Below are 24,289 nucleotides of genomic sequence, written 5' to 3' on the forward strand. Positions count from 1 at the left end.
CAACACAACACAACACAAAACAAAGCTAAACAAAACAACACAACACAAAACAAAGCTAAACAAAACAACAGAACACCACACAAAACAAAACAAAGCTAAACAAAACAACACAAAATAAAACAAAGCTAAACAAAACAACAGAACACAAAACAAAGCTAAACAAATCAACACAAAACAAAGCTAAACAAAACAACAGAACACCACACAAAACAAAGCTAAACAAATCAACACAACACAACACCACACAAAACAAAACAACAGAACACCACACAAAACAAAACAACAGAACACCACACAAAACAAAGCTAAACAAAACAACACAACACCACACAAAACAAAGCTAAACAAAACAACACAACACCACACAAAACAAAACAAAGCTAAACAAAACAACACAAAACAAAACAAAGCTAAACAAAACAACACAAAACAAAGCTAAACAAAACAACACAACACCACACAAAACAAAACAAAGCTAAACAAAACAAAGCTAAACAAAACAACACAACACAAAACAAAGCTAAACAAAACAAAAAACACAACAAAGCAAACCAAAACAACATGAAACGGAACAAAACAAAACAGCATAACAGTACAAAACAAAACAAGACAAAACAAAACAAAGCAAAGCTAAACAAAGCAAAGCAACACAAAACAAAGCTAATCAAAACAAAAAGCAAAGCAAAACAAAACAACACAAAGCTAAACAAAACAAAAAAACAACACAAAACAAAGCCACGCCCTATCAACACTGCCACTGTGTGTGTGTGGGGAAGAGAAAATATACAAATGAACAAACAAAAAAAAATAAACAAATGAACAATTTCATAATCAGTGACAACAACAAATAACAACAAACACCCCTAATAACAACAAACAGGAATTTACTGAATAATAATTACTACGATAATTAAGAAATATCACATGAAAAACAGTTATACTGAACATCGCCACAGCTGTCATTTGGCCAAAGGCACAAGAGCAGGTAATGATATTCATTTATATATTTATATTCAGTACATCTTCAGTACAACAGCAGAGGTTTCAGACACTTTATGGCAAAATGTTTGGGTTATTTTCTGCTCTGTCCCTGAAAATAGTTCCCAAAGAGGCCACAGCTGGTTAGGGGCATTGTCTGTTGCCATGCCAACGCACAGACTAACTGACATCCTATAGGAAGCGTAGTAAGATTATCGCTGTAACAAACTATCGCTAGAATTAGAACTCAACGAGAGACACAAAGCAAAACAGCAAAATATCTTTTCAGTCTTTTAAGTGCAAGAGGCGGCGAGGGAGCAAAAGCATGATGGAGAGAAAATATATCTCAGAAATATCAAGAAAAACATAAAAGCACTGGCTGAAATGATATAAAATGAACAGACAACATTCCCAAATTATTGCTTCAGTGAACCACTCCATTCATTTATTTCTAGAGAAATGGTCAGTCATATAGAATGATTACTTCACTGCACATCCTGGTTGCACAAAGTCAGTGATGTGTTAATTGAAACATTCGTTATATGGTTTAATAATTCAGAGGCTTCTAATTTTAAATGCTTTAACACATGCTATACTTCAGAAGTCCTAACATAGGAAGCGAAGCCGGTTAGATAATGAGCTTATCATTTTTTCATCAGGACAAAAGCATCCTAAACTTGTTGCTTGAATATGTTTGACCAGATGATGTTTTTTCTGGCTGGTTTATAGATCAAAATGTGTGACAAATCCAGTGAGTCCTTATGTTTCATGCATGGGGGCAGGGTTATCCTGTAAGAGGCCCCTCCCATCAGAATAGCAACGTTTCATCGTAGAATAAATGAGCTATCCCTCTTGTTTGTTTAAATATTGTTATTTTTTTTACTACTGTATAAACATAGTGAGTCTTCACCACTTGGCCTCACAGGACAATCAGATGCGGTTAAAATCATGATCATTTTCCAAAAAAACATCAAAAACAGAACACTATGAACCAAAAACTGGGGCAAACAAGATCCCTAAGGAGGTAGACCCAGAAAAACTGAAAAGCGCCTTAGAATTTCTGTACAAGACGACGATTTCACAAAAACCAGACCGGAAAAACAGTTTAGACTTTTATAGTGAGTGAAGTGAAACAGGTCAACAGAGCAAAGGTCATCTACAGGAGCTTTAATATATATATATAGGCAGTGTATTTAAAAATAAAGAGTTGATCTACTACTAGTGAATTTTAATATCACGTTGTTAATTATTGCACTGCAGTCAAATGTGCAGCCAATTTCAACACACAATACACGAAAAAATAAACACATTTGCATTGACCATATTTATATTTCCGTGTGCCAATATGCTGTACGATGCAGATTTCCTGACCAAATCTGCACAAAAGTAAACACACAAACCTGCCTCCCATAATCTTCACCTGCGTAACCATTTATGCTAATTTCCATCTGTTGATCGTGTTGCATTTAGTGAACAAAATACACAGATAAAAGACAGAATCCTTCCATCCGACTTCCAGCACTTCCAAAAGTGCAAATCTTGATGGTCAATGTATTGAGTGTCTCATTAAAGAGCTGACCCTGGAGACTCCTTCTACAATCTCCTTACAGAAAACGTTTTTGCCTTTTTAAAACCGAAGCCCAAAAAAAAAAAAAAAGCATTAAATGAAGCTTATATAAAAGTACACTTTCATAGAAGTTTTTTTTATAACTATTTCTGTTTTAACCTAGGGGGGCGATATATTCATAGAAAAAAACAAATGTTAATTTTTTCAAAATAAATGCTGATATCAAACCCCTTTCTGCTCTCTGACATGCCCTGACCCTTTGTTCATAAGCAATTGCAAGGCTTAAAAATTCAACCACTAAACATTCTGTGCATCTCAACTCCAACCCTAATACCAGCCTTGCAGAGATAAAATAATTCATTTGCTTCTACTTGATTTCCATTCTGCATCCAGATCAGAGCACCCATGTACTGGTAAAAAAAAAAAAAGCGTTAAACAACAGCAAATTGGAATCCATTGAACACTGGCTTAGATTGCATACAGTATGTAGTCATCCTCAATAGGAGTCCCTGTGAATTAGCCGTTACTATAGAAACGCTGACTTATTCCAATAAACACATCCATATAAACCTGTGATTTGATTAACAGCCATCACTACTGTCTAGGATATTAAATTTGTCTGCTAGATTAAAAGTGTTTTTAATGTGTGAGTACACTACGCAGTATAGTATATTACAGGATGTAAAATCACACACACACACACACACACACACACACACACACTGACAAGCAAGGCACTGTGCCAGTGTATCTGTAATGACTGTAATGACTTCTTCTCTTTCCCCACATGTCCTCTCTTACTGCCACTCACCATGCTCTTGACATTTGACATCATGAAGAGCTTGTGCACGTGCATGTGTGTGTGTGTGTGAGAGAGAGAGAGAGAGAGAGAGAGAGAGAGATGAAATCACTACCATTATAAAGTGTGTTTCAGTCACCTGCCAATAGCCTTGAGGCACAGAGCACAAACACACTCCTCATCACCCCCCACACACACACACTTTCTCTCTCTCTCTCTTTCTCTCTCACACACACACACACACACACACACAGCTACAGCACTCTCCAACATATGCTGCTCGACCACTGAAGGAGTAAACACTGAGAAAGGCGATGGACAGACAAGGAAGCATGTCCTCTGACTCACTAGCAGGTAAATAGAAAAGACTTTTCTTCCTTCCTTTTGTTCGCTATAATCTATTGTTTATTTTAATGCTGGCTTTTAGTCTTGTGTGTTTCTGGAATTTAACAGCATCTCTTAATAGTGGACATACTGTCCATTTATGCTGTGTTTCTAAAGCTTTTAATTGTAGAGCTATTCAGTGTTGCTCTTTACCAATTTCCTAACAAAACAATATAATAAAATAACCGTGCTCAGAATCTGTATCTATTTGAACGGGACTTCTATATAAAGACGTCTCAGTGACTTTTTCGTGTTTATCATTTTCATCAAGTTTTCCTTTTGAAGATAGTGAAGAGGTAAATAGATATCTTAAACTTTTATAACTTAAAGATTTGTAACATGTGCTTGGTTTAGATTTTCTGAGTGATAAGCTGCCTCCTTGGGATTCATTTCTTGGTCCATTAATTGTGGGTCTGTTTATGTGTGTGTGTGTGTGTGTGTTTTCCACTATGTTCATGAGCATGCATAGATCTAGTTTATATCCATGTGCACTGGACAGGAATTTGTCTTAGAAACCATTCCTGAAATACGGTCAGCAAAAGGAACATATGCAAAATGAACAGCTGTGGAGAAAGAGAGAGAGAGAGAGAGATACAAAATAGTCCATGCACTGCAATGTGACGACCTAATTATACTGAAGAGTGTGGAGTATTCCATCAGCACCAACTTTTTAAGCCTTGCTTTAGTAATCTCTGGCAATTAATCATACCAAGAAAGGCACTTTTATGAGCAGTATAGACTCACGCATGACGAGATCCATGAAATGAAATGTACAAGAGTTCTTAATTAACGCTTATTTATAGCGACATACACTATCTTCCCGTGCCATACGTAGTCATACAGGGTTTATTTCATTTGCCTGTGGCCGTTTACTACAATAGTGTGCTCATTCTACAAGACAGCAAACTCGATTAGTGATTCTTTTTTTAAAACATTTCATCACGGGTTTGCCCGGAAATCTAACCAAATGCATGCAGCGTCAGTAATCTGAGACTTAACAATGGAGCAAAAGTCAGAACCACTTTTGTTATATTTAATGAAGCTCTCTTCATATTATAGTGCTTGTTAAATAAATCTTGGGTTCGAGGAGTCTTTGGTCCCTCAGGCTTTCATATATCTTTCATACAGGAATTGGAAAGCATCTATACATTCCTCCTTTAGAGAAAAGTGACATGTGAAATTTATATTTTCTCTGTGTGTGCTTAATAGATACACTATATAGCCAAAGGTATACACACAGTATGTGGTCTTCCCCTAAAGTACTACTACAAACTTGTATCACTCAAATGTCTTTGTACATGGCAGAATTACAGTTTCCCTTGACTGGAACATAAACCAGTTCCAACATGATAATGAACTTGTGCACAGCTCAATGTCCATGAAGTCCTGCACAGACTCCATCTCAATACTACTGAACACCACTGGGATAAATTGAATGCCGAATGAACCCCAGATATCCTCACCTGACATCAGTGTCTGATCTCACTAAAGCTCTTGTGGCTGAATGATTACAAATCCCCACAGGCAATCTTTAGAGGAAAGCCTTTGCATTTGTAACGGAGTGGTCGGTGCTATGCAGGTAAACCTCACTCCCCTGATCTCAAGTGGTGCACTAGTGACTGCTGTAACCTCCTTGTTAGTGCACCCACCTCCCACACCAGAGACCTGCTTGGAGTGGTTGCGAGTAGGATCTGGGGACTTTACATTGGTGCCACGACCCGGATAGGAGTGAGGTTTAGGGGTGTTGGTGTGACGGAGGCCAGTGGTCGTGCTATGCAGGTAAATCTCACTCCCCTGATCTCAAGAGGTGCACTAGTGACTGCTTTAACCTCCTTGTTAATTCACCCGCCTCCCACACCAGAGACCCGGGCTCAAGACCCACTTGGAGTGGTTGCAAGTAGGACCCGGGGACGTTACGTTGGTGCTGTGACCCGGATGGGAGTGAGGTTTAGGGGGTGACTGTAACGGAGGCCAGTGGTAGGCGCTATGCAGGTAAACCTCACTCCCCTGATCTCAAGAGGTGCACTAGCGACTAACGCTAGTGGCTGCAGCCTTTAGCCTCACCCGCCTCCCATGCCAGAGACCCGCTTGGAGCAGTTGCGAGTAGGACCTGGGGATGTTACACATAAAGTCGATGTGGACCAAGTGTTGGTTTTAGAATAGGCATGTATTTACATTTATTTATCCAGAGCAACTTACATCTTATACAACTGAGCAATTGAGGGTTAAAGGCCTCCCTCAGGGGTCCAGCAGCTTGGGGGACCTGATCTTACAATCTTCTAATCAGTAGTCCAGTGCTGTAACCACTAAGCTACCACACCTCTGTATGGATGAATGATCGTGTCCACATACTGTTGACCATGTAGTGTACTTTATGTTACGTTTCCATGAAGTGGACTACACACAACATGCATGATTTGTATTTCCCCCATTTTTCTTCCTTATTTGGACAGCTACTTTTCTCCTATCATATATATATATTAGTTTGTTTGTTTTTTTTATTCTGATTTTTACATATGGTTGAATTTATTTTAACACGTTTTTGAAACACAATATTATTATTATTATTATTATTATTATTAATTTTTTTTGAAGGAACACTGTGTTTTTTAAATTAATTTGAAGGGGCTGTGTTTTTTAAATTAATTATTTAATTCATTTCTTTAGCAAGCACACTATTTCTAATTTTTACATATGTTTAAGACACAATGTATTATTATTATTATTATTATTATTATTATTATTATTATTATTATTATTATTATTATTATTATTATATTAAAAAATTTTTTGAAAGAGCAATAAAGTGAGAAACTGTGTTTTGTAAAAAAATATATATCTATTCATTTATTTATTTAGGAAGCACACCGATAACTCACTCAGTCGTTCAAGCTCTAAGCCATAATGCACTTTATTTACATAAGCCTGAGTCGGAAACACAATTTACAAGTTGATACAATCTCAAATGTATTCATGACCTGACTAAGCATTGCTGCCTTCACACATTGGGGCGTCCGTTATAATTGAATCCCTCTGAGATTTGGCTAACATAAGTGCTGACCCTTTCAAAAAGGAGTCAGAATTGAAAACAGAGAAAAGACAGTGAATCCGCAGGTACTTTTCCGTGTGAGAGCAGTGAAATAAAAACACTGTTCTTCAATGTTCTTGTTTTTAAGCAGCAGAAAATGTAAGAAATGTTGCAGATGCTAGAAAACTGGGAAAGCCTACGTATTTAGAGATGTTGTTAGACGTTGATACTAGACAGTGATCTGAAAACCTCTTAAAATGCACAACATGCCAAACCTAGAGCAATAAGCAAGGATATTTCAGAATTAGAAAAAAACACTTGTCTTTCCCCCTAATCTTCACCTGTCTAGTTTCAGTGATGCTCAATATAGCTTTAGAAACCAGTCCCAGGTTGACAGGAGTGGACACTGATGTTGTCTTCCGCTGTTATAGTCTTCCTCAAGGCACTGATGTGTTCTGAGATACTTTTCAGCTCGTCTCAGCTGTACAGAGTAGTTATTTGAGCTGCTATTCTTCTCTTGACGGAATGCTGCTCAGTGGATGTGTTTAGTTTTTGGCTTGAACCATTCGTGTGTACACTTTAAAGACACCACCAACAACAATGGCACAGTCCAAGGTCACAATTTTTTTCCATTCGGATGATTGATGTGAACTTTAACTCAAGCTCTTGTCCTGCATGTGCAGGATTTAATGCATTGTGTTGCTGCAACATGGATGTGCATGGGTACAGGCAGGCCCTCAGGTACACTGGGAGCATTCCCTGAGGCCTGATGACTGATTTGGACTAATTATTTTTTAATAAATAATTATTATTTATTTTATATTATTGCCCACTCACTGTACTAAACTGACCATTTCCAAATTTGGCAATTCAATCGATTAAATTAAAATACAGAAATAATAATAAAATTAAAAATGAAATTGTGTCCTAGTCCGGCCCTGCATACTGGTGATATAAATAAGTAATAAAGTATTATTACTGTATTGCATCTAATTATAGCCATAGCATTATGACCACCTGCCTAATATTGTGTTGGTCCATCTTTTGCTGCCAAAACAGCCCTGACCTGTCGAGGCACGGACTCCACTAGATCCCCGAAGGTGTGCTGTGAGGTCTGGCACCAAGATGTTAGCAGTAGATACTTTAAGTCCTGTAAGTTGCGAGGTGGGGCCTCAATGGATCAGACTTTTTTGTTCAGCACATCCCACAGATGTTCGATTGGATTGAGATCCGGAGAATTCGGAGGCCAACATCTCAAACTCATTGTTGTGCTCATCAAACCATTCCTGAACCATTTTTGCTTTGTGGCACGGTGCATTATCCTGCTGAAAGAGGCCACAGCCATCAGGGAATATTGTTTCCATGAAAGGGTGTAGATTGTCTGCATTAATGCTTAGGTAGGAGGTATGTGTCAAAGTAACATCCACATGGATGGCAGGATGCAAAGTTTACCAGCAGAACATTGTCCAAAGCATGCCAGCTTGCCTTCTTCCCATAGTGCATCCTGGTGCCATGTGTTCCCCAGGTAAGAGACGCACACGCACCCGGCCATCCATGTGAAACCATGATTCATCAGACCAGGCCACCTTCTTCCATTGCTCCATGGTCTAGTTCTGATGCACACTCGCCCTTTGTTGGTGCTTTTGGTGGTGCACAGGTGTCAGCATGGGCACTCTGACTGGTCTGTGGCTATGCAGCCCCATACGTAACAAACTGTGATGCACTGTGTATTCTGACATCTTTCTATCAGAACCAGCATTAACCTCTTCAGCAATTTGAGCAACAGTAGCTCGTCTGTTGGATCGGATCACACGGGCCAGCCTTCGCTCTCCATGTGCATCAGTGAGCCTTGACCCTGTCGCCGGTTCTCCACTGTTCCTTCCTTGGATCACTTTTGATAGATACTGACCACTGCAGACCGGGAACACCCCACAAGAGCTGCAGTTTTGGAGATGCTCTGATCCAGTGGTCTAGCCATCACAATTTGACCCTTTGTCAAAATCCTAATGCTTGTCCATTTTTCCTGCTTCTAACACATCAACTTTGAGGACAAAATGTTCACTTGCTGCCTAATATATCCCACCCACTAACAGGTGCCATGATGAGGAGCTCATCAGTCTTACTCACTTCACCTCTCAGTGATTATAATGTTATGCCTGATCGGCTCTGATAAACATACGCAGCCTATTTTAAGTAACTGTCTCTTTTTTTAATTACATTATAGTGTTAATAGTAAAGCTCAGACTAAATCAGCTTAAAACAGCAACTTCTACATGAAGGGTGTGATTTGGCAGATACAGTATTTAGTCTCTAATCACCTTTGGAAAACTAGTAAATAGTTATCTTTACAGCGACGTCTTTGAGCATCAGCTTGTGAAGCTGTGATTTCCGCCTTGAGAATCAAACTCAGAGAAGATTATTAAGCTAGAAAATCGGCTTATTGCAACATAATATTTTCTGCCTTCAGCTTTTACTCAACCATATGTCTGTTTTTTATTTATTTATTTATTTATTTTTTTTTCATCGCTGTCATTTCTTATTTATTTTAATGAGCAGCTTTTCAAACGGAGACCCTTCGGCGAAGTCAGTAAAAAGTTTTTTTTTTTTTTCCTTTCGCAAACTTGCAGCCCACATCCAATTAACTCCAACCTTCTTCCCCACACACTTGATGCCTCATGAGCTGTGCATCAGACGCTAATTATGAGTCGGGAAAGTAATTACACAATGAGAAATTTTTCTGAAACGAAGCCCTCCGTGTGTCGATGGTGTTTGGTGATGGGAGCAGACGGGAAGAAAAATGGACGCTGTGTCCCTTTTTGGTTTTCAAGGGTGTGTTCTAGTGCTGATAAGTGCTTTCTTTCCTTTTTTTTTTCCTTTCTTCTTTCAGCTGCAGAATAAAGCAATCTGCTCTCTGACCACAAAAGCTTGTAAATGGATCACAAAGATTAAAACGCAACTGCTTAGAGAATAGTCATTACCTTTATCAGGAAGGCTTTGTCAACATCACACAACAGCTGTTTAATGGATTGTAAAATCTGAAAGAGAGCCGGATACAACAATGTGGCTATTTATTTATTTATTTATTCATTTTATTTATTGTCCAGATATACGTTCTCTTTCGATTCAAGCTGCATCTTCTTCATGGCATTGTACTTTCTAGCACGGCTGTAAGACTTACAGCACTCGAGCAGTTCTGTTTTAAGCTCATGGCAACAATTGTCGTTAAATACAGCCATTTATTCGAATCTTGTCTTATTACAGTGCCTCATTTCTGCCGCTCGTTCCTGCTACAGCAATAAAAACAAGCCGAAGATTGAAAGTTTGTTTTGTTCTGTTCACCCGCTATATAAGTAACTACCCTTTACATTTGGACTGAGAGGAAATTTATTTCATACATGACCCTTGCTATTTGCTCTTCTACTAGTTATTTAAGACCTCGGAGGGAAATCGTTCAATAAATCCATGGAGCCATGAGGCAGCCATAGCACAGAGCTGTTCCTGTCCTGTGGATTTCATAAAATTCGTTCTGGCTGTTGATCAAGTGAATAACTTATTTTAAATGCAGTTTTTTTTTTTAATGATTATTACTTTAGAAGAAGTGTCAGATATTTTTTATATAACCATTTATATAACCATTAGAAGGAATACATTATGTTGAAAATTATTTTAAAAAATATTTAAAGAAAAATATTAAATATAGAATACATAATAATAATAATAATAATAATAATAATAATAATAATAATAATAATAATAAAATAGAAAAATATGTAGTAACAGGGTTTTAAAACTATTTTGAAAATGGCCAAAAATATGGAAAAAAAACATTATAGATTAAATGATAATCACGTAATTTAATATGAATTAAAATCTCCTGGGAACCTGGTAATGTTGTTTTGGTCAAACTGAAAATTTCCATCAAGCATAAAGTTTTGTCTTTGTCCTTCTACAAAGCACGAGTGTTCACTTGGCCATGCTTTTGTTTAGGAACAGAATTAAAAATTTGACTCATGTCCCCTAAATCATCATTTAGTCAATAGATCTGACTCTTAGTGGTGAGCTGAATCAAATAATCTGACTCACTGGAAATTCCCATCACTACATTCATACATTACAGCCCTGTTAATCCCAACAAGAAACTCTTCACATTTCTGAACTAGCACCAGTTTTTATTTGGAGCTAAATTGATTCCTCGAACTGCAGTACGCTGAAAGGAAGCTGAAATACTTAGATAAAGTAACAAGGCAATATACTGAGATGGGCCACTAGCTGTTCTAGAAGCGTATACAAATTATACTAAAATCATATACAAATAGTGTCCCTGTGATGGACTGGTGACCTGTCCAGGGTGTACCCCTGCCTTTCACCCAATGTGGGCTGGGATAGCCTCCAGCAGACTCTGTGACCTTAATTAGGAATAAAACAGGTATAGAAAATGGATGGATGGATGGATCATATACAAATATCTTGGATATAATCAGAATGAATAATCAAATATTTCTGACAAAACCTGTAATTTTCTATGTTTCTATGGCAATCATATTGTGGAGAGCTAAGGGCCGTTGTTTAAGGGCCCGGCAGTGACAGCTTGTAAGTGCTGGGATTAAGCTCATGACCTGAATGTTTCCCCTTCACCAGGAAGTACAAAAACAATAGAAAGCATCTTACTGGTGTATGTCATTTTCAATCAGTTTCAACAAATGAATTATTTTATCACTGAAAGTCTGATAGAAAATGAGTCAGGACTCTGCTGCATTTCAGTGTGAGACGTGTGTTTTTCTCTCTGTTAGATATTCTTACATGGAATTTCAGTGGCTCAAGATAAACACCTTCAGATTTTAGATGTTCATTAACAAGCACTTGGGGCATCTCAGAGAGCAGAAATGGGTTTGATATCATCATTTAGCTTTGGAGGCTAGGTAAAAACAGAAATACTTTAATATGAGCCATTAAGCACATGAAATTAAATGCTGATCATAACGAAACTCCACTTTTTGACTCTTTTATATATAGCTATATAGATCAGGCATAACATTATGACCACTGAGAGGTGAAGTGAATAGCACTAATGATCTCCTCATCATGGCACTTGTTAGTGGGTGGGATATATTAGGCAGCAAGTGAACATTTTGTCCTCAAAGTTGATGTGTTAGAAGCAGGAAAAATGGACAAGTGTAAGGATTTGAGCGAGTTTGATGAAGGGCCAAATTGTGATGTCTAGACCACTGGATCAGAGCATCTCCAAAACTGTAGCTCTTGTGGGGTGTTCCCGGTCTGCAGTGGTCAGTATCTATCAAAAGTGGTCCAAGGAAGGAACAGTGGTGAACCGGCGACAGGGTCATGGACGGCCAAGGCTCATTGATGGACGTGGGGAGCGAAGGCTGGCCCGTGTGATCCGATCCAACAGACGAGCTACTGTTAATTTAAAATACCTAGCATAGAAAAGAGTATTACAATAATAAAAAGCTATGTTTTACATTTACGCTACAGTTGAAAGATCTGTTTACGAGACACATCTATACGAGGCTTACACATTTACAAGCGTGATACCAGGTGGATTTCCTAGCTTCTCTAATCGAATACAGATGCAGTGGAGTGCAACATTTAATCACGATCACGATGGGACGTTCTGTTGTAGGAAAATAATATGGAAATGCGTCCCGAAGTGAATCGACTACCACAAAGAAGTCGGGTATTATAATGATGGCACATGCTGAAGTCTTCTATCACAACAATTTGATAGAAATACTGATTAAAAAATGACACTTTTTAAAATTAACAATCTCCCTATAATGTCTATGAAATAAATTAGCTCTAGCTCTCATTTATTCCAGTTTATGCAAAAGATTACAAAGCAGTGACACTGGAGGCTGCTTCCATAAATGTAAAACAAACATTTCATGCTTTTTAATGTTTATTATTTTCCTACATGCCGTATACGTCCCTGTGAATGCGTTACTATAGAAACACTAACATTTTCAAACAAACATATTAATATAAACATGTCGTTTACGTCAGAGCCGGAAGACAGAGAACTTTCACAAATTGAACTCTAACCAATCAGATTTGAGAATTCAGCAGCACCCAGGTAAAAGCTATAATATATAACAAAATCATATTTGTTTGTAATATAAACATCTATATAAATATCGACCGGGAACTTACACGAAACCCAGACGAAACACGGTCACCGAGGTGCAGATGATATTTACAGGTTCACTAAGTAATAATGTCTGTTTACTCTCTCTTTGTGTTTGCCTGCATGTGTGGAGCAAATATATATAAGGCAGATTGAGTAAACACAATTTGGTGCTATGTTGGGATCACTTATGTGTCTGAGTGGTGTGTGTGTGTCTGAGTGGGGTGTGTGGGGGGGGGGGTGAGAAAAGTAATTTATGAGACATATTATTTCTCTGCCCTGTAATAAGGCCTGCCAAAGCTGGGAGGTCACATGACATCTGAGCTTGACAGACAGTTTTTGAAATAGGTTTCGAGTTCGGTTTTGCTTCTTCGTTCTCACTCTCACTTTCAAGCCAACGCTTTCTTGTCCCAACACTACTTTCGTCTTTCATTTACATCTGAGACGTTTCGGACATGAATGTCCAGCCTGTCCTTTTTATCCAGCCTGGTGAAACGACATCAGAAATCTGCCGAGCCATAGCTTTTGTTACCAGGAAATGTTTGTGCATCTGGGCAATCAGTGATAAGGAAATTAGGGCAAAGAAATGCAAAAGGCAATATGAATTTAGTCATCCCTTTTCCATCTGTTGTTTATGTTTATGTTTACTATATCTTTATATTATAGTTCTTTTTTTTTTTAAATTATCGATTTGAATGGTTAGTGATTATGGCATGATCCAGTACATTCTCTCAGATATGAAGGTGGTGGTAGCTCAAGTGGTTAAGGCTCTGGGTTGTTAAACGGAAGATCAAGGTTCAAGCCCTATTACCGTTAAGCTGCTGCCGTTGGGCTCTTGAGCAAGGCTCCAGGGGCACTGCATCATAGCTGACCCTGCGCCCTGACCCCCAAGGATGGGATATGCAAAGAAAGAATTTCACTGTGAAACAATGTATGTGTGACAAATAAAGACAACTTAACTTAAAGCAACTTAAAAGCACATTTGTTACTATTCAACTAAAATAATATATGACAATGCTTAGAGATTATACTTCTCTTTTAATTTATATGCCTGGTGGCTAACGTATCCTGCCCTCACTGATTGTGATGTGAATCTGGCTGTTTTCCCTTGACTAGACATATAAAGATGGGATTTCTCAGTAGTGTCTAGACCACACAAGAACATAAAAGCAAACAAATCAGGATTAGGGTGACGTACAATATATATTAGAATTTTGATTTAACATTTATGGCTTCTAGGGGGGGCTTTTAAATATTTAACATGAAGGCAAGACAGCACAGGTGAATAGGTTAGAAAATTTTAACGAAAAGATATCACCACACTCAAAACTACTTACATTAAGACAATTGTTTTGTACTGTAAGTTTTTTTTTAAATGTTATGTTTAAATTTGCAAATGAGGCATTATCTAATTAAATACACTGGGTGGTTTAGTGGTTAGCATGTTTGCCTCGCACCTCAGGTTTGATTTGGGGTTCCATTCAATGTTCTTCTTGTGTTTCGAGGGTTTCCTCCAGTTTCCTCCTCAGTCCATCTCTAAACTGTCCATAGTGTGTTTGTGTGTGTGTGAGAGAGAGAGAGAAAGAGAGAGAGAGAGAGAGATTATGCTCTACTATGGACTTGCACCCTGTCCCCTGCTTTGTGCCCCTGAATTCCCTGGGTTAAGCTCTACCTGTTTCCCTGTGAATCTGTGTAAGTTAAGCATTACAGAAAGGATGGATCGATGGATGGATGGATGGATGGATGGATGGAAGAATGGATGGATGGAAGCGTGGATGGAAGGAAGGAAGGAAGGAAGGAAGGAAGGAAGGAAGGAAGGAAGGAAGGAAGGAAGGATGGATGGATGGATGGATGGATGGATGGTAGGAAGGAAGGATGGATGGATGGAGTATGGATGGATAGCACACTTGTTGTTCAGCAGCCTATATAATAGCACTTGATCCAGCATATCCTACAATCTTTTCATTTTATTCTTTATTTATCTTTGCTGCAACAGCTGCTCAATTTAATTCAGCCACAAGATGATAAAGTCATGAAACGGCATCGTAATTTCCTGTATTCCGATCATGATTTTAATTCTCTATATGGGGTTGAATTAAACTGATAATAATTCTTCCCTTGGCATAATTTAAACTATAGAAAGTCAGTCCTCAAGATAAGCAATGTCACAACTTTCTACAGAATTGTAAGTGATAACACAATGCACAGCTTCTGAAGAGTGCTACATTTCTGAGATCTGAATACAAATGTACACAAATATTGGTATTAATTTCTGTCTAATCTGCACTATGTACTTAACTCAGCTCTAATACAGTCTAGAAATACATGCTGAATCTACTGTACAGGAAGACAGAGGACCGACATCATAGTTTTGATGGCTTCTTGTGGTCTTTTGCTGCTTTCCTAATGGAGCACCGCCTTAAATCAAATGAGAATTAAATGAGATTAGTAAAAAGGTAGCTCTACAGGATTCATGACACATTCTCTTTCTGTCCTACTCAGCAAATTTACCCAGCCTGATTTTCTTTTGTGGTTGGTATAATATTTGAAGTTATCGCGGCGCTCTTGTTGTCAGAGCTCAATGGCAATAAGCTCATTTCCATATAAATGTGCTCCGACACACTTGATTCATTTCGAGGCGCTATTCGCTGCTGGTTGAAGGGTTGTTTGTTTCTCGAAATCTTTTCCAGACTGTTCTACCTGACTGTTTTGAACTTGAGGGTAAATTGACTCATGCAGAGTTGGCAGTTAGAGGAAGACAATACCATAAATTACGCACAGCCTAACTTTTTCTATAGTTTTCATATTTGCATAATCGTTGCATAAGCTTATGCTGAGTAAGAAGAATCATAATGTTTGACCATGTCTTATCAGATGCTACTTAGCAATCTTCCTATTTTATAATTCTCATAAATTTTTCATTCGTTTTAGAAATAACGGGTCATCAAAACCACTGGGGCTCATGTGGGCATCCATGTGCTGGGCAACATGTCTGGAATCCGAAGTTCTGTGTGGTCGCAGATGGTGAAATGCTGCTCCTGGATAAAGATCAGGTATGGAATCTCACACACACACACACACACACGTCTAATCTTTTAAACAATTATACAACATATGGAATTGACATGCCTTCATTAGCTCTTAAATAATAATAGCTCTTTATGTATTAATAACATAACTTGCCTAATAAATGGCCGATGCAGCAAATAAACACATGTTTTTCGAATATTAGCACCAGTGAGAGTGATTACACGCATCGCTTTGGCCGTCTGTGCTGTTTATGCTAACGCTCTCCATGTTTCTGCCTCAAAGGCACTAATATTTCCTGGTTAAAATCTTACATCACTTTTGGAATTTTGAGCAAAATCCAAATGAAATGACATGAACCCAGTGAAGCACGGCTTATTGCGGCTCCTATACGGCAAAATTCAAGTACACTGCCTTTTAATCGGAGGAATGATTAATCAGACAACACTCTTTTAATACATCGGTATAATTTTCAGTCCCGATCGTAATCAAAAGCCAGTCATTGTAATGCTAATGATCATCTCATTCATATGTTCATCACTTCTCACCTCCCTCCCTGTACGAGGAGGATAATTTACTGGACGCCCTCGCAACACTTGATGCTAATCTTTTTCTTTGTGATTTATTTTTTATTGCTTTTGCATAGAATGGGTCATATACAATTGTATACTATTGCTTCTTCACAATAAACAGCTCAAACTGACCCTCTGAACCCCTCCAAATACCCCCACCCCCCAGCGGTCCCCCAAGTCCAGGCCACCTAACAATAAAATTGCAATCAAAACAAATTGCCTGCAAAAAATATATATAAATAAATAAATAATAAAATAAATAAATAAATTTACCATAAATGATAAACACAAAAACAAAATAATAATAATAATAATAATAATAATAATAATAATAATAAAAATAATAAATGAATACAAAATACAGATACAGTGTGTGTGCAATATGACAAACTTAGGATGAGTAGAGTAACACATAGATCCTCAGAGGTTTGAAAATTCTAATGATACCACAAATTAAATTCTACCATCTTGAAGTTTTCCTGCAACAACTCTCCATGCCTCAAGGGTTGAGGCTCTAGCTTTATTTATTCTGGCTGTTGAAAGCACTTGATGCTAATCTTGATATATCACAACCAGCGAAATGACTTATAGGTGCTACTTCAAGGGGTTTGATCATGGTTGACACTAAATTCTAGTATTATCAACAAGAACAATCTATTTGCCTCTTGGTGGTCCAGCAGCAGGATTCCATGCTCTCATTGCTGCAGCCCGGGTTCGAGTCCCAGGCAGGGAGCTAACCCAGCCGCCGGTCCGAAGCCCGGATAAAATGGGAGGGTTGCGTCAGAAAGGACATCCAGCTTAAAACCTGCGGACCAAATGATCTGCAGTGGCGACCGCAAACAGGGAGCAGCCAAAAGAACAAGAACAATTTATTCTGTAATAATGACACCAGCAGAAAAAAAAAGATTGGAATCCATATAGAAGTCACATCAAATGTACTTTAGTAGTTAAGGTGTTGGAGCAATGATAGAAAGAATGATAGAAGGTTGTGAGTTGGAATCCCAGGACCACCACGCTGCCACTGCTGGGCCCCTGAGCAAGGCTTTTAATCCTTTAAAAATGGCTCAGTTGTATAAAATGAGTTATAATGGAATTTGCTCTGGATCAGGAGGTCTGCCAAATGCTGTTAATGTAAGATCATAAATTTCTAGACAAACAGTGGGAGCTAGGCCTGGCAGATACAAATTTAGCCCAACACAAAAGCACACAAACACCAGCACACAGAACACCACATGAACTAAATCTACCACAGAAAGATTTCAGAATAATTAGAGAAAATGGTCACATCTTCTTCTTCTTCATCTTCTAGTGCTTCACAGAAAAACAATTAATGTATTTGTAAGAAAATTATTGCTTACGAAGCAGATCCTGACCCTGAAGTTTACAAAAACCTGCATGCTGCCCTAAACTGCAATGAATAAACATTGTCATTTTTGTAAATGTTTTTGTGCAAAGGTTGTTGCGTTGCTGCATCACAGCTCCCTGAGCTAGTGTGGACTGAAACCAGGGGCGATTCTAAGATTTTCATTTAAGGGGGTATAATAGTAAAAAATATTGATAAAAATTGATAAAATAAAATAAAGGTTTGACTAACAGAGTAGGATAGTAAACATATTGCAACATTCCACTGTATTGCATAGATTTTGCATACTGAACAAGCCAAGTCACACACTCACACACACACATCAGTTTAATCAATTTTATTGCCACATAGTGTAACAAAACAAATTCTGTTTTGAGAGATGTTTGTTGTTAGCATTCAAAAAAAAAAAAAACTTTCTTGACTGCTGTAAAATGCTGTGTTTTCAGGCATGTGTAATAAATTACCTTATATGATTTAAAAACTATTACATCAACAGCTTTTTATTGATGCAGTGTTAACTTTCACTGTTGTTTCCACTGATTTTGGTAAAAGTTTTGTTTTCACCATGACACAAACATTTGGAGTCTAACATCATTCAAAGACCTATTGCATAAATAAATGCTAGAGTCTCGCAGTAGTGGAGTTTGTTTTTCTATTAATAAAAGTCTCTTTGTAATCAAATAGCTGTGGGAGACGCATCTTATGTAAGAAACTATCAGATTTCCACTTATTTTATTAGTTGAGTTTCCTCTTGTATATTCAGTCTCTATAAAGAGGTGTATGTGGTGATTTTAGACTTTTTGCAGAGTGAGGTTTAGTTGTTTCAGTTAGTGACAGACACACACTGAACAGTGTTGTGACAATATTGAACTGTTCTCAATATTTTTTTTTTCCACATGTAATATACACCGATCAGGCATAACATTATGTCCACTGAGAGGTGAAGTGAATAAGACTGATGATCTCCTCATCATGTCACCTGTTAGTGGGTGGGATATATTAGGCAGCAAGTGAACATTTTGTCCTCAAAGTTGATAGAAGCAGGAAAAATGGACAAGTGTAGGGATTTAAGCGAGTTTGACGAAGGGCCAAATTGTGATGGCTAGACCACTGGATCAGGGCATCTCCAAAACTGCAGCTCTTGTGGGGTGTTCCCGGTCTGCAGTGGTCAGTATCTATCAAAAGTGGTCCAAGGAAGGAACAGTGGTGAACCGGAGACAGGGTCATGGACAGTCAAGGGTCATGGATGGACATGGGGAGCGAAGGCTGGACCGTGTGATCCGATCCAACAGACGAGCTACTGTTGGTCAAATTGCTGAAGAAGTTAATGCTGGTTCTGATAGAAAGGTGTCAGAATACACAGTGCAGGACGGGTCAGGGCAGCTAAAGGGGGACCAACAGAATATTAGGCAGGTGGTCATAATGTTATGCCTGAGTTGTATGTGTATGGTTGTGAATCTTTTTTTTCCCCTCATACGTAAGCAATCTGACGTCATGGGGTCTGTTCCGTGACGATCCAGAAAATCTGAGAAGTCACAGAACACATGTGACGTCACGGCCCGTGACCTATAAAAGCAGCTGAGCTCGGCTTCCAGGTTTCTTTTAACCTTTGTGCTTATACTGAGAACAAGGAACTGATGGCGACCAATACTTTGGGATTTGACGCTCCACAGGAAATGTCCTTAGCTTACAAGGCTTTCCTCTACAAAACTTCACTTGAAGGTCTCCACGACGTCTACAGCGTCGGCGGCTTTGTGGTGATCTGCCTGTTCGCAGCACTGGTCCTTCTGATGCTGTGCAATTTTCTGTGCGACTTAAACTGCAGCTGCAGTAAACCGACTAAAAAGGAGAACATAGGTAAGCTTGCTCCACCAAAGCAGAGCCAAACTGTCTATTCATCAATGCTTCCTCCTCGGCAGGACTTTGTGCTGGACATGGACGTGGAAATGAACGAGGTTCACACGCAGACGTCTGGACAGACAGTGATGGAGATGCCGGAGGAGTCACGGGTCAAGGTGGGGAAGAAGCCGCTGAAGATCCACGCCGGAGATATCCGGAAGATTTACAGAGCTAAAAGGCTTAAAGCGAAGCATTCACGACGATATTTGTGAATATTTAAGCAAATAAAACTCTGTGCACTGATATATATGGAGTCATGGCTTGTTTGTTTTTAAATCCTTTACGTTATTTTACGAGTGGACACACTATCAGGTTATAGTAAGGGGATCAAACCCTTAAAGATTTACAGTGAAGGAACAGAAATGTATGCTAAATCTACAGGTAATATAAAGCATTTCTACAGGAAACACCAGATCGCGAGAGCGTTCACAGAAGCATGATAGCATGTTAGCAGCCTTCGGTTCATCACCGTGACATTTTAATGGTCCACACATTACTCTGACCAAACTCACACGGTTTAAGGCACTAAATCTCCCAGAGACGATCAATACATAATCTAAACCTGTACAGAAAAAAAGTACAGTCTTCCAGTGTGGTCGATATATATTATTTTCTTTTCTCCTGAATCCGAAGCCTTGAGGAAAGAAGTGGAAAACAAACTCAAAAGCTTTTTACTAAAAACTGTGTACAGTTTATCATTTATCAGTACCACTGCTGCTCATATATATACTTTTCCTTGACCTCCTCCTCTAACTATTTATTGTTTGCAGTTGTGTTGATCTTGTCCACATTTTATTTGTTTCAGTTTATAAATTTGTTATAATCCTGGATATTTTATTGAACCGGTTACAGAGAAATTCTGAAGTACAGGGCTTAATTTACTAAGCACAGAAAGACGGAAAGGAAATTTTCCGTCTCACACACACACACACACACACACACCACATATATATATATATAAACAAGGCTTATTCCTCTAATCAGGAATGAGCTGGAGGTGACAATACTCATACTGCACGTGCCCAGTGAGCCCCTCCCCCCATCGGCAAGAAATCAGCATAATTCGAGGTAAAAAAAAAGTATTTTTTTAATGCTCAGATTTTTTCTCATACTGTCTAAACTGTTTTTGTGAAGCATTATTTATTCATATAATTTAAATCAGTGTTTTCTTAGCTTCTAATAGGCATAGCTAGCATAGCTACCAAGCGTCAAAAGCTGTTGTGTCTAGCTAGCATAGCAGGTCTTATCATGGCTGTCAGAGTAGGGACAGTCCCAGCTTGCTGTTGCAGCTGTCTCTCATCACAACACTGATGTAAAAGTTTGTCATATTAACATAATACAACTGTAATTTTATGGTTTAATAAAGAACCCTTTCAAAAGCCAGGTATTCCTCCTTTTTCCTTAAGTAAGTAGGTTACTATCAGTAAGTAAGTAAGCACTTTCTTCGTTTTCAGTATGCCACGAGAGAGGAAGCATTTCCAACACCACACTAAGTCCTCAGTGGATGCTAAAGTCCTGCTTTTACTGGACAACCACTCATCCCATTTGTCTCAGACAGGAATACATTTCTGTAGAGACAATGGAATTGTCTTGCTTTCCTTTCCACCTCACTGTTAGGGGGTCACTTTGCCTGTTAAAGTTTACATTGTTCATATATTATCACACGTACAGATGTTACAACAATGTGGGTGAGTATCGGACAGATTTAAGTGTAATTTTTGGCTTTCTACTAAAAACGGTCACTGAGAAACTAAAGAAAATACAAAAAGTGTTTCAACCATCCCCGCTCCCCCCTATATATATACACTACCAGTCAAAAGTTTGGACACACCTTCTAATTCTATGTTTTTTGTTTAGGGATTTATTTTCTACATTCTAGAACAATACTGGAGATTTCAAAACTATGAAATAACTCACATGGACTTAAGTAATCCATATGTAATGACAACAAAAAACAGTCAGTTGTTATTTTAAGACACGAAGGTCAGGTGTTCTGGAACAGTTCTTGCAAGAACAGTATTGTCAAGTGCATTTGCAAAACCCATCAAGCACCATGATGAAACTGGCTCACATGAAGACCATCCCAGTAAAGCAAGACCAAAACTGACCTCTGCTGCAGAGGAGAAGTTCATTTAGAGTCACCAGCCTCAGAAATCACCAATTAACAGCACCTCAGATTAGAGCCGTTATGAAGGCTTTACAGAGCATCAGTAGCAGACATATCTCAATATCAACTGTTCAAACGAGATTATTGTGTATTTCGGCCGCCTTCAGCATTGTAGAATTAGAATTAGAAGATGTGTCCAAACTTTTGACTGGTAGTGTATATATATATATATATATATATATATATATATATAATTTTTTTTATTTTAGTGTTTTTCTCACTGTGCTTTTTTCCCCAAGCCTCCTTTTCCCCAAAACAAAATCCCCCACCCTCCATTTTAAGGCACGCCCACTACCACTGTAAATCCTGTTATGGATATTCATAATTAATATGTGTAACTTCATTTAAACTCTTCATTGTCACTGCTTGGTAAAATGACACATTTTAAAACACACAGCATATTTTCCAAACCCTTTGGGGACGTTAAGTGACATCTTAAATCTTGTTTTTTTTGTTGTTCTGTGTATCTCCTGAATTGTGCTGTGTATCTCAGAAAGACACAAATTATTGTGTACAGTGTTCAAAAAAAATGCTGACACCAGTTTCCCAGCAACAAGTTAATAATTTTAGCAAACAAGTCCATTTGCATACACAATTCAGCTGTGATCAGTGGAACCCAGAGACACCAATCTCAGACACAATGGAAGCCGTACATTGATGAAAAGAGAACATGAACAATCTCTTTCAACAATCCAACGTAGGATTTTAATTTCACCTGTCAAATCTGCATATATTTGCCGGCCCTTTATATTCCTCTTGTAGGTTTAGTTCTCTTTGCTAGCACATCTTTTTAAATAATGAAATAGTGACATCCTTTTTCTTGCATAAATCATTACAGGGTCTAGAAGTGGACGTCTGTGGAATACTGTCGGATTTAAGCCAATGTCATGAACAATTCTGATTATATTTACAGTTCTCTTTCAATTTTTCAGATTTTCAAAGTGTATCGTTGACATGTCTTCTCTTAAACGGTTCCTACTAATGGTTATAATAAAAATATCACAGTGAAAAATGAAAACAAAAATCTTTTTTGTTGTTGTGACCACTGCATTGCCTATAACATAGCATTGACTCTAAGCTCCGCCCACTCGGTTTATTCACATCATACTTTATATACAACATTTCTCTGAAATGGTTGTTTCCTGAGATATATATCTAGGTATTTATATACATATGAAAACATTTTAGAAACCGTATAAATTAGAGTCACTTAAGTTAAACCGCATAGTATTTTTAGTACTGTTTTTCTCGAAGTCGTTTTATTTCTATATTCAGAACCAAAAATCTCACTTTCTTCATAACCTTCATGTTCAAGAAATTCTTGAAGTTAATCCCCATCTCAAATAATAAGCATATTACAAAGGAGTTTCATAAAACTTTAATAAGTGTAGAATTTACATTCATACATTTTATTCTGATAAAGGACATAATTTCAGTTTGACAAAATTTTTTTAACAGTGCACTTCTTTTATTTAAATGAACATAGAAAGAAGCTAAGAAAATGATCTTCAAGTCTCTTAAATTCTCGTGACCATATTAATTCAGCCAAAAAATGTTTATGTAAATTACACAAAAGTTTAAAATAAAAAATACTAGTAAGCTTTAGATTAAGATTAAGATACCTCTTTTTATTTATTTATTTTTATTTTTATTTTTTTAATTTACCCTTTGTTTTTTCCCCTACTGTAGGTCAATCCTCTACTCTTTCAGCACATGGCAGCCGACACATGCAAAGTCCGGTTACTACGCCGCACCATCAGCGTCCCTGTGGAATCACAATTCCCACCATTCCAAATACAGATGCCGACAGAAATCGGTGAGTACCGTGGCACAATTCCTACATTATCTCAGAGCAATGGGAAAAAAAGCCAAGCAATGTACATCTCAGAATATTTACTTACAAGACATTGGCAAGACTTCATATTAAATGAATGTTCATGGGCATTTTTTTATTAGCGGAGAACCAGGACATCACTCTGGAGTGGGTGAGAGTCATTGAGGTCATGCTAGAACTCTGGAGGCAATTTTGGCTGTCAAGGAAAGCAGCTGACCTCAATCCTTTTTATGGCATAAAGTAGTACATTACATTTGACCAAAAGGCAGCAAGTCAGTGGTGATAATTTCAGATATGATGTTGTGTGGTGTTTAGTGACTTTAGTTCTTACATTGATTACATTGTGCTTTGTGAATTTGTACTCAAAGCACTTTATTATGAACACTACGGTGGGTTCAGGCATCCCTTTACTCTTAACACAACCTCAGTTCTTCATAATCCCTCAAGATGTTCCTTTGATCCATGTTGACATGATTGCATCACACAGTTCCTGCAGACTTTTTAGGTGCACTCATGCTGAAAATCTTCTTCT

General features: G+C 38.0%; 1 protein-coding gene across 1 annotated transcript in view; it reads left to right on the top strand.

Annotated features, from left to right (window-relative positions):
• Positions 1–3,589: 3,589 nt before the first annotated feature.
• Positions 3,590–24,289, top strand: part of dab2ipb (DAB2 interacting protein b) — a 175,249-nt gene continuing 154,549 nt past the window's right edge. Inside the window, exons 1-3 of the mRNA XM_058382729.1 lie at positions 3,590–3,698; positions 15,827–15,948; positions 23,613–23,739. Of these exons, the coding sequence (XP_058238712.1) occupies positions 3,659–3,698; positions 15,827–15,948; positions 23,613–23,739 (289 nt within the window). The 5' untranslated portion in view covers positions 3,590–3,658. The remainder of the gene's footprint in view (positions 3,699–15,826; positions 15,949–23,612; positions 23,740–24,289) is intronic.

Source organism: Hemibagrus wyckioides, linkage group LG28 (assembly GCF_019097595.1).
Source record: "Hemibagrus wyckioides isolate EC202008001 linkage group LG28, SWU_Hwy_1.0, whole genome shotgun sequence".
NCBI classification, from domain to species: Eukaryota; Metazoa; Chordata; class Actinopteri; order Siluriformes; family Bagridae; genus Hemibagrus; species Hemibagrus wyckioides.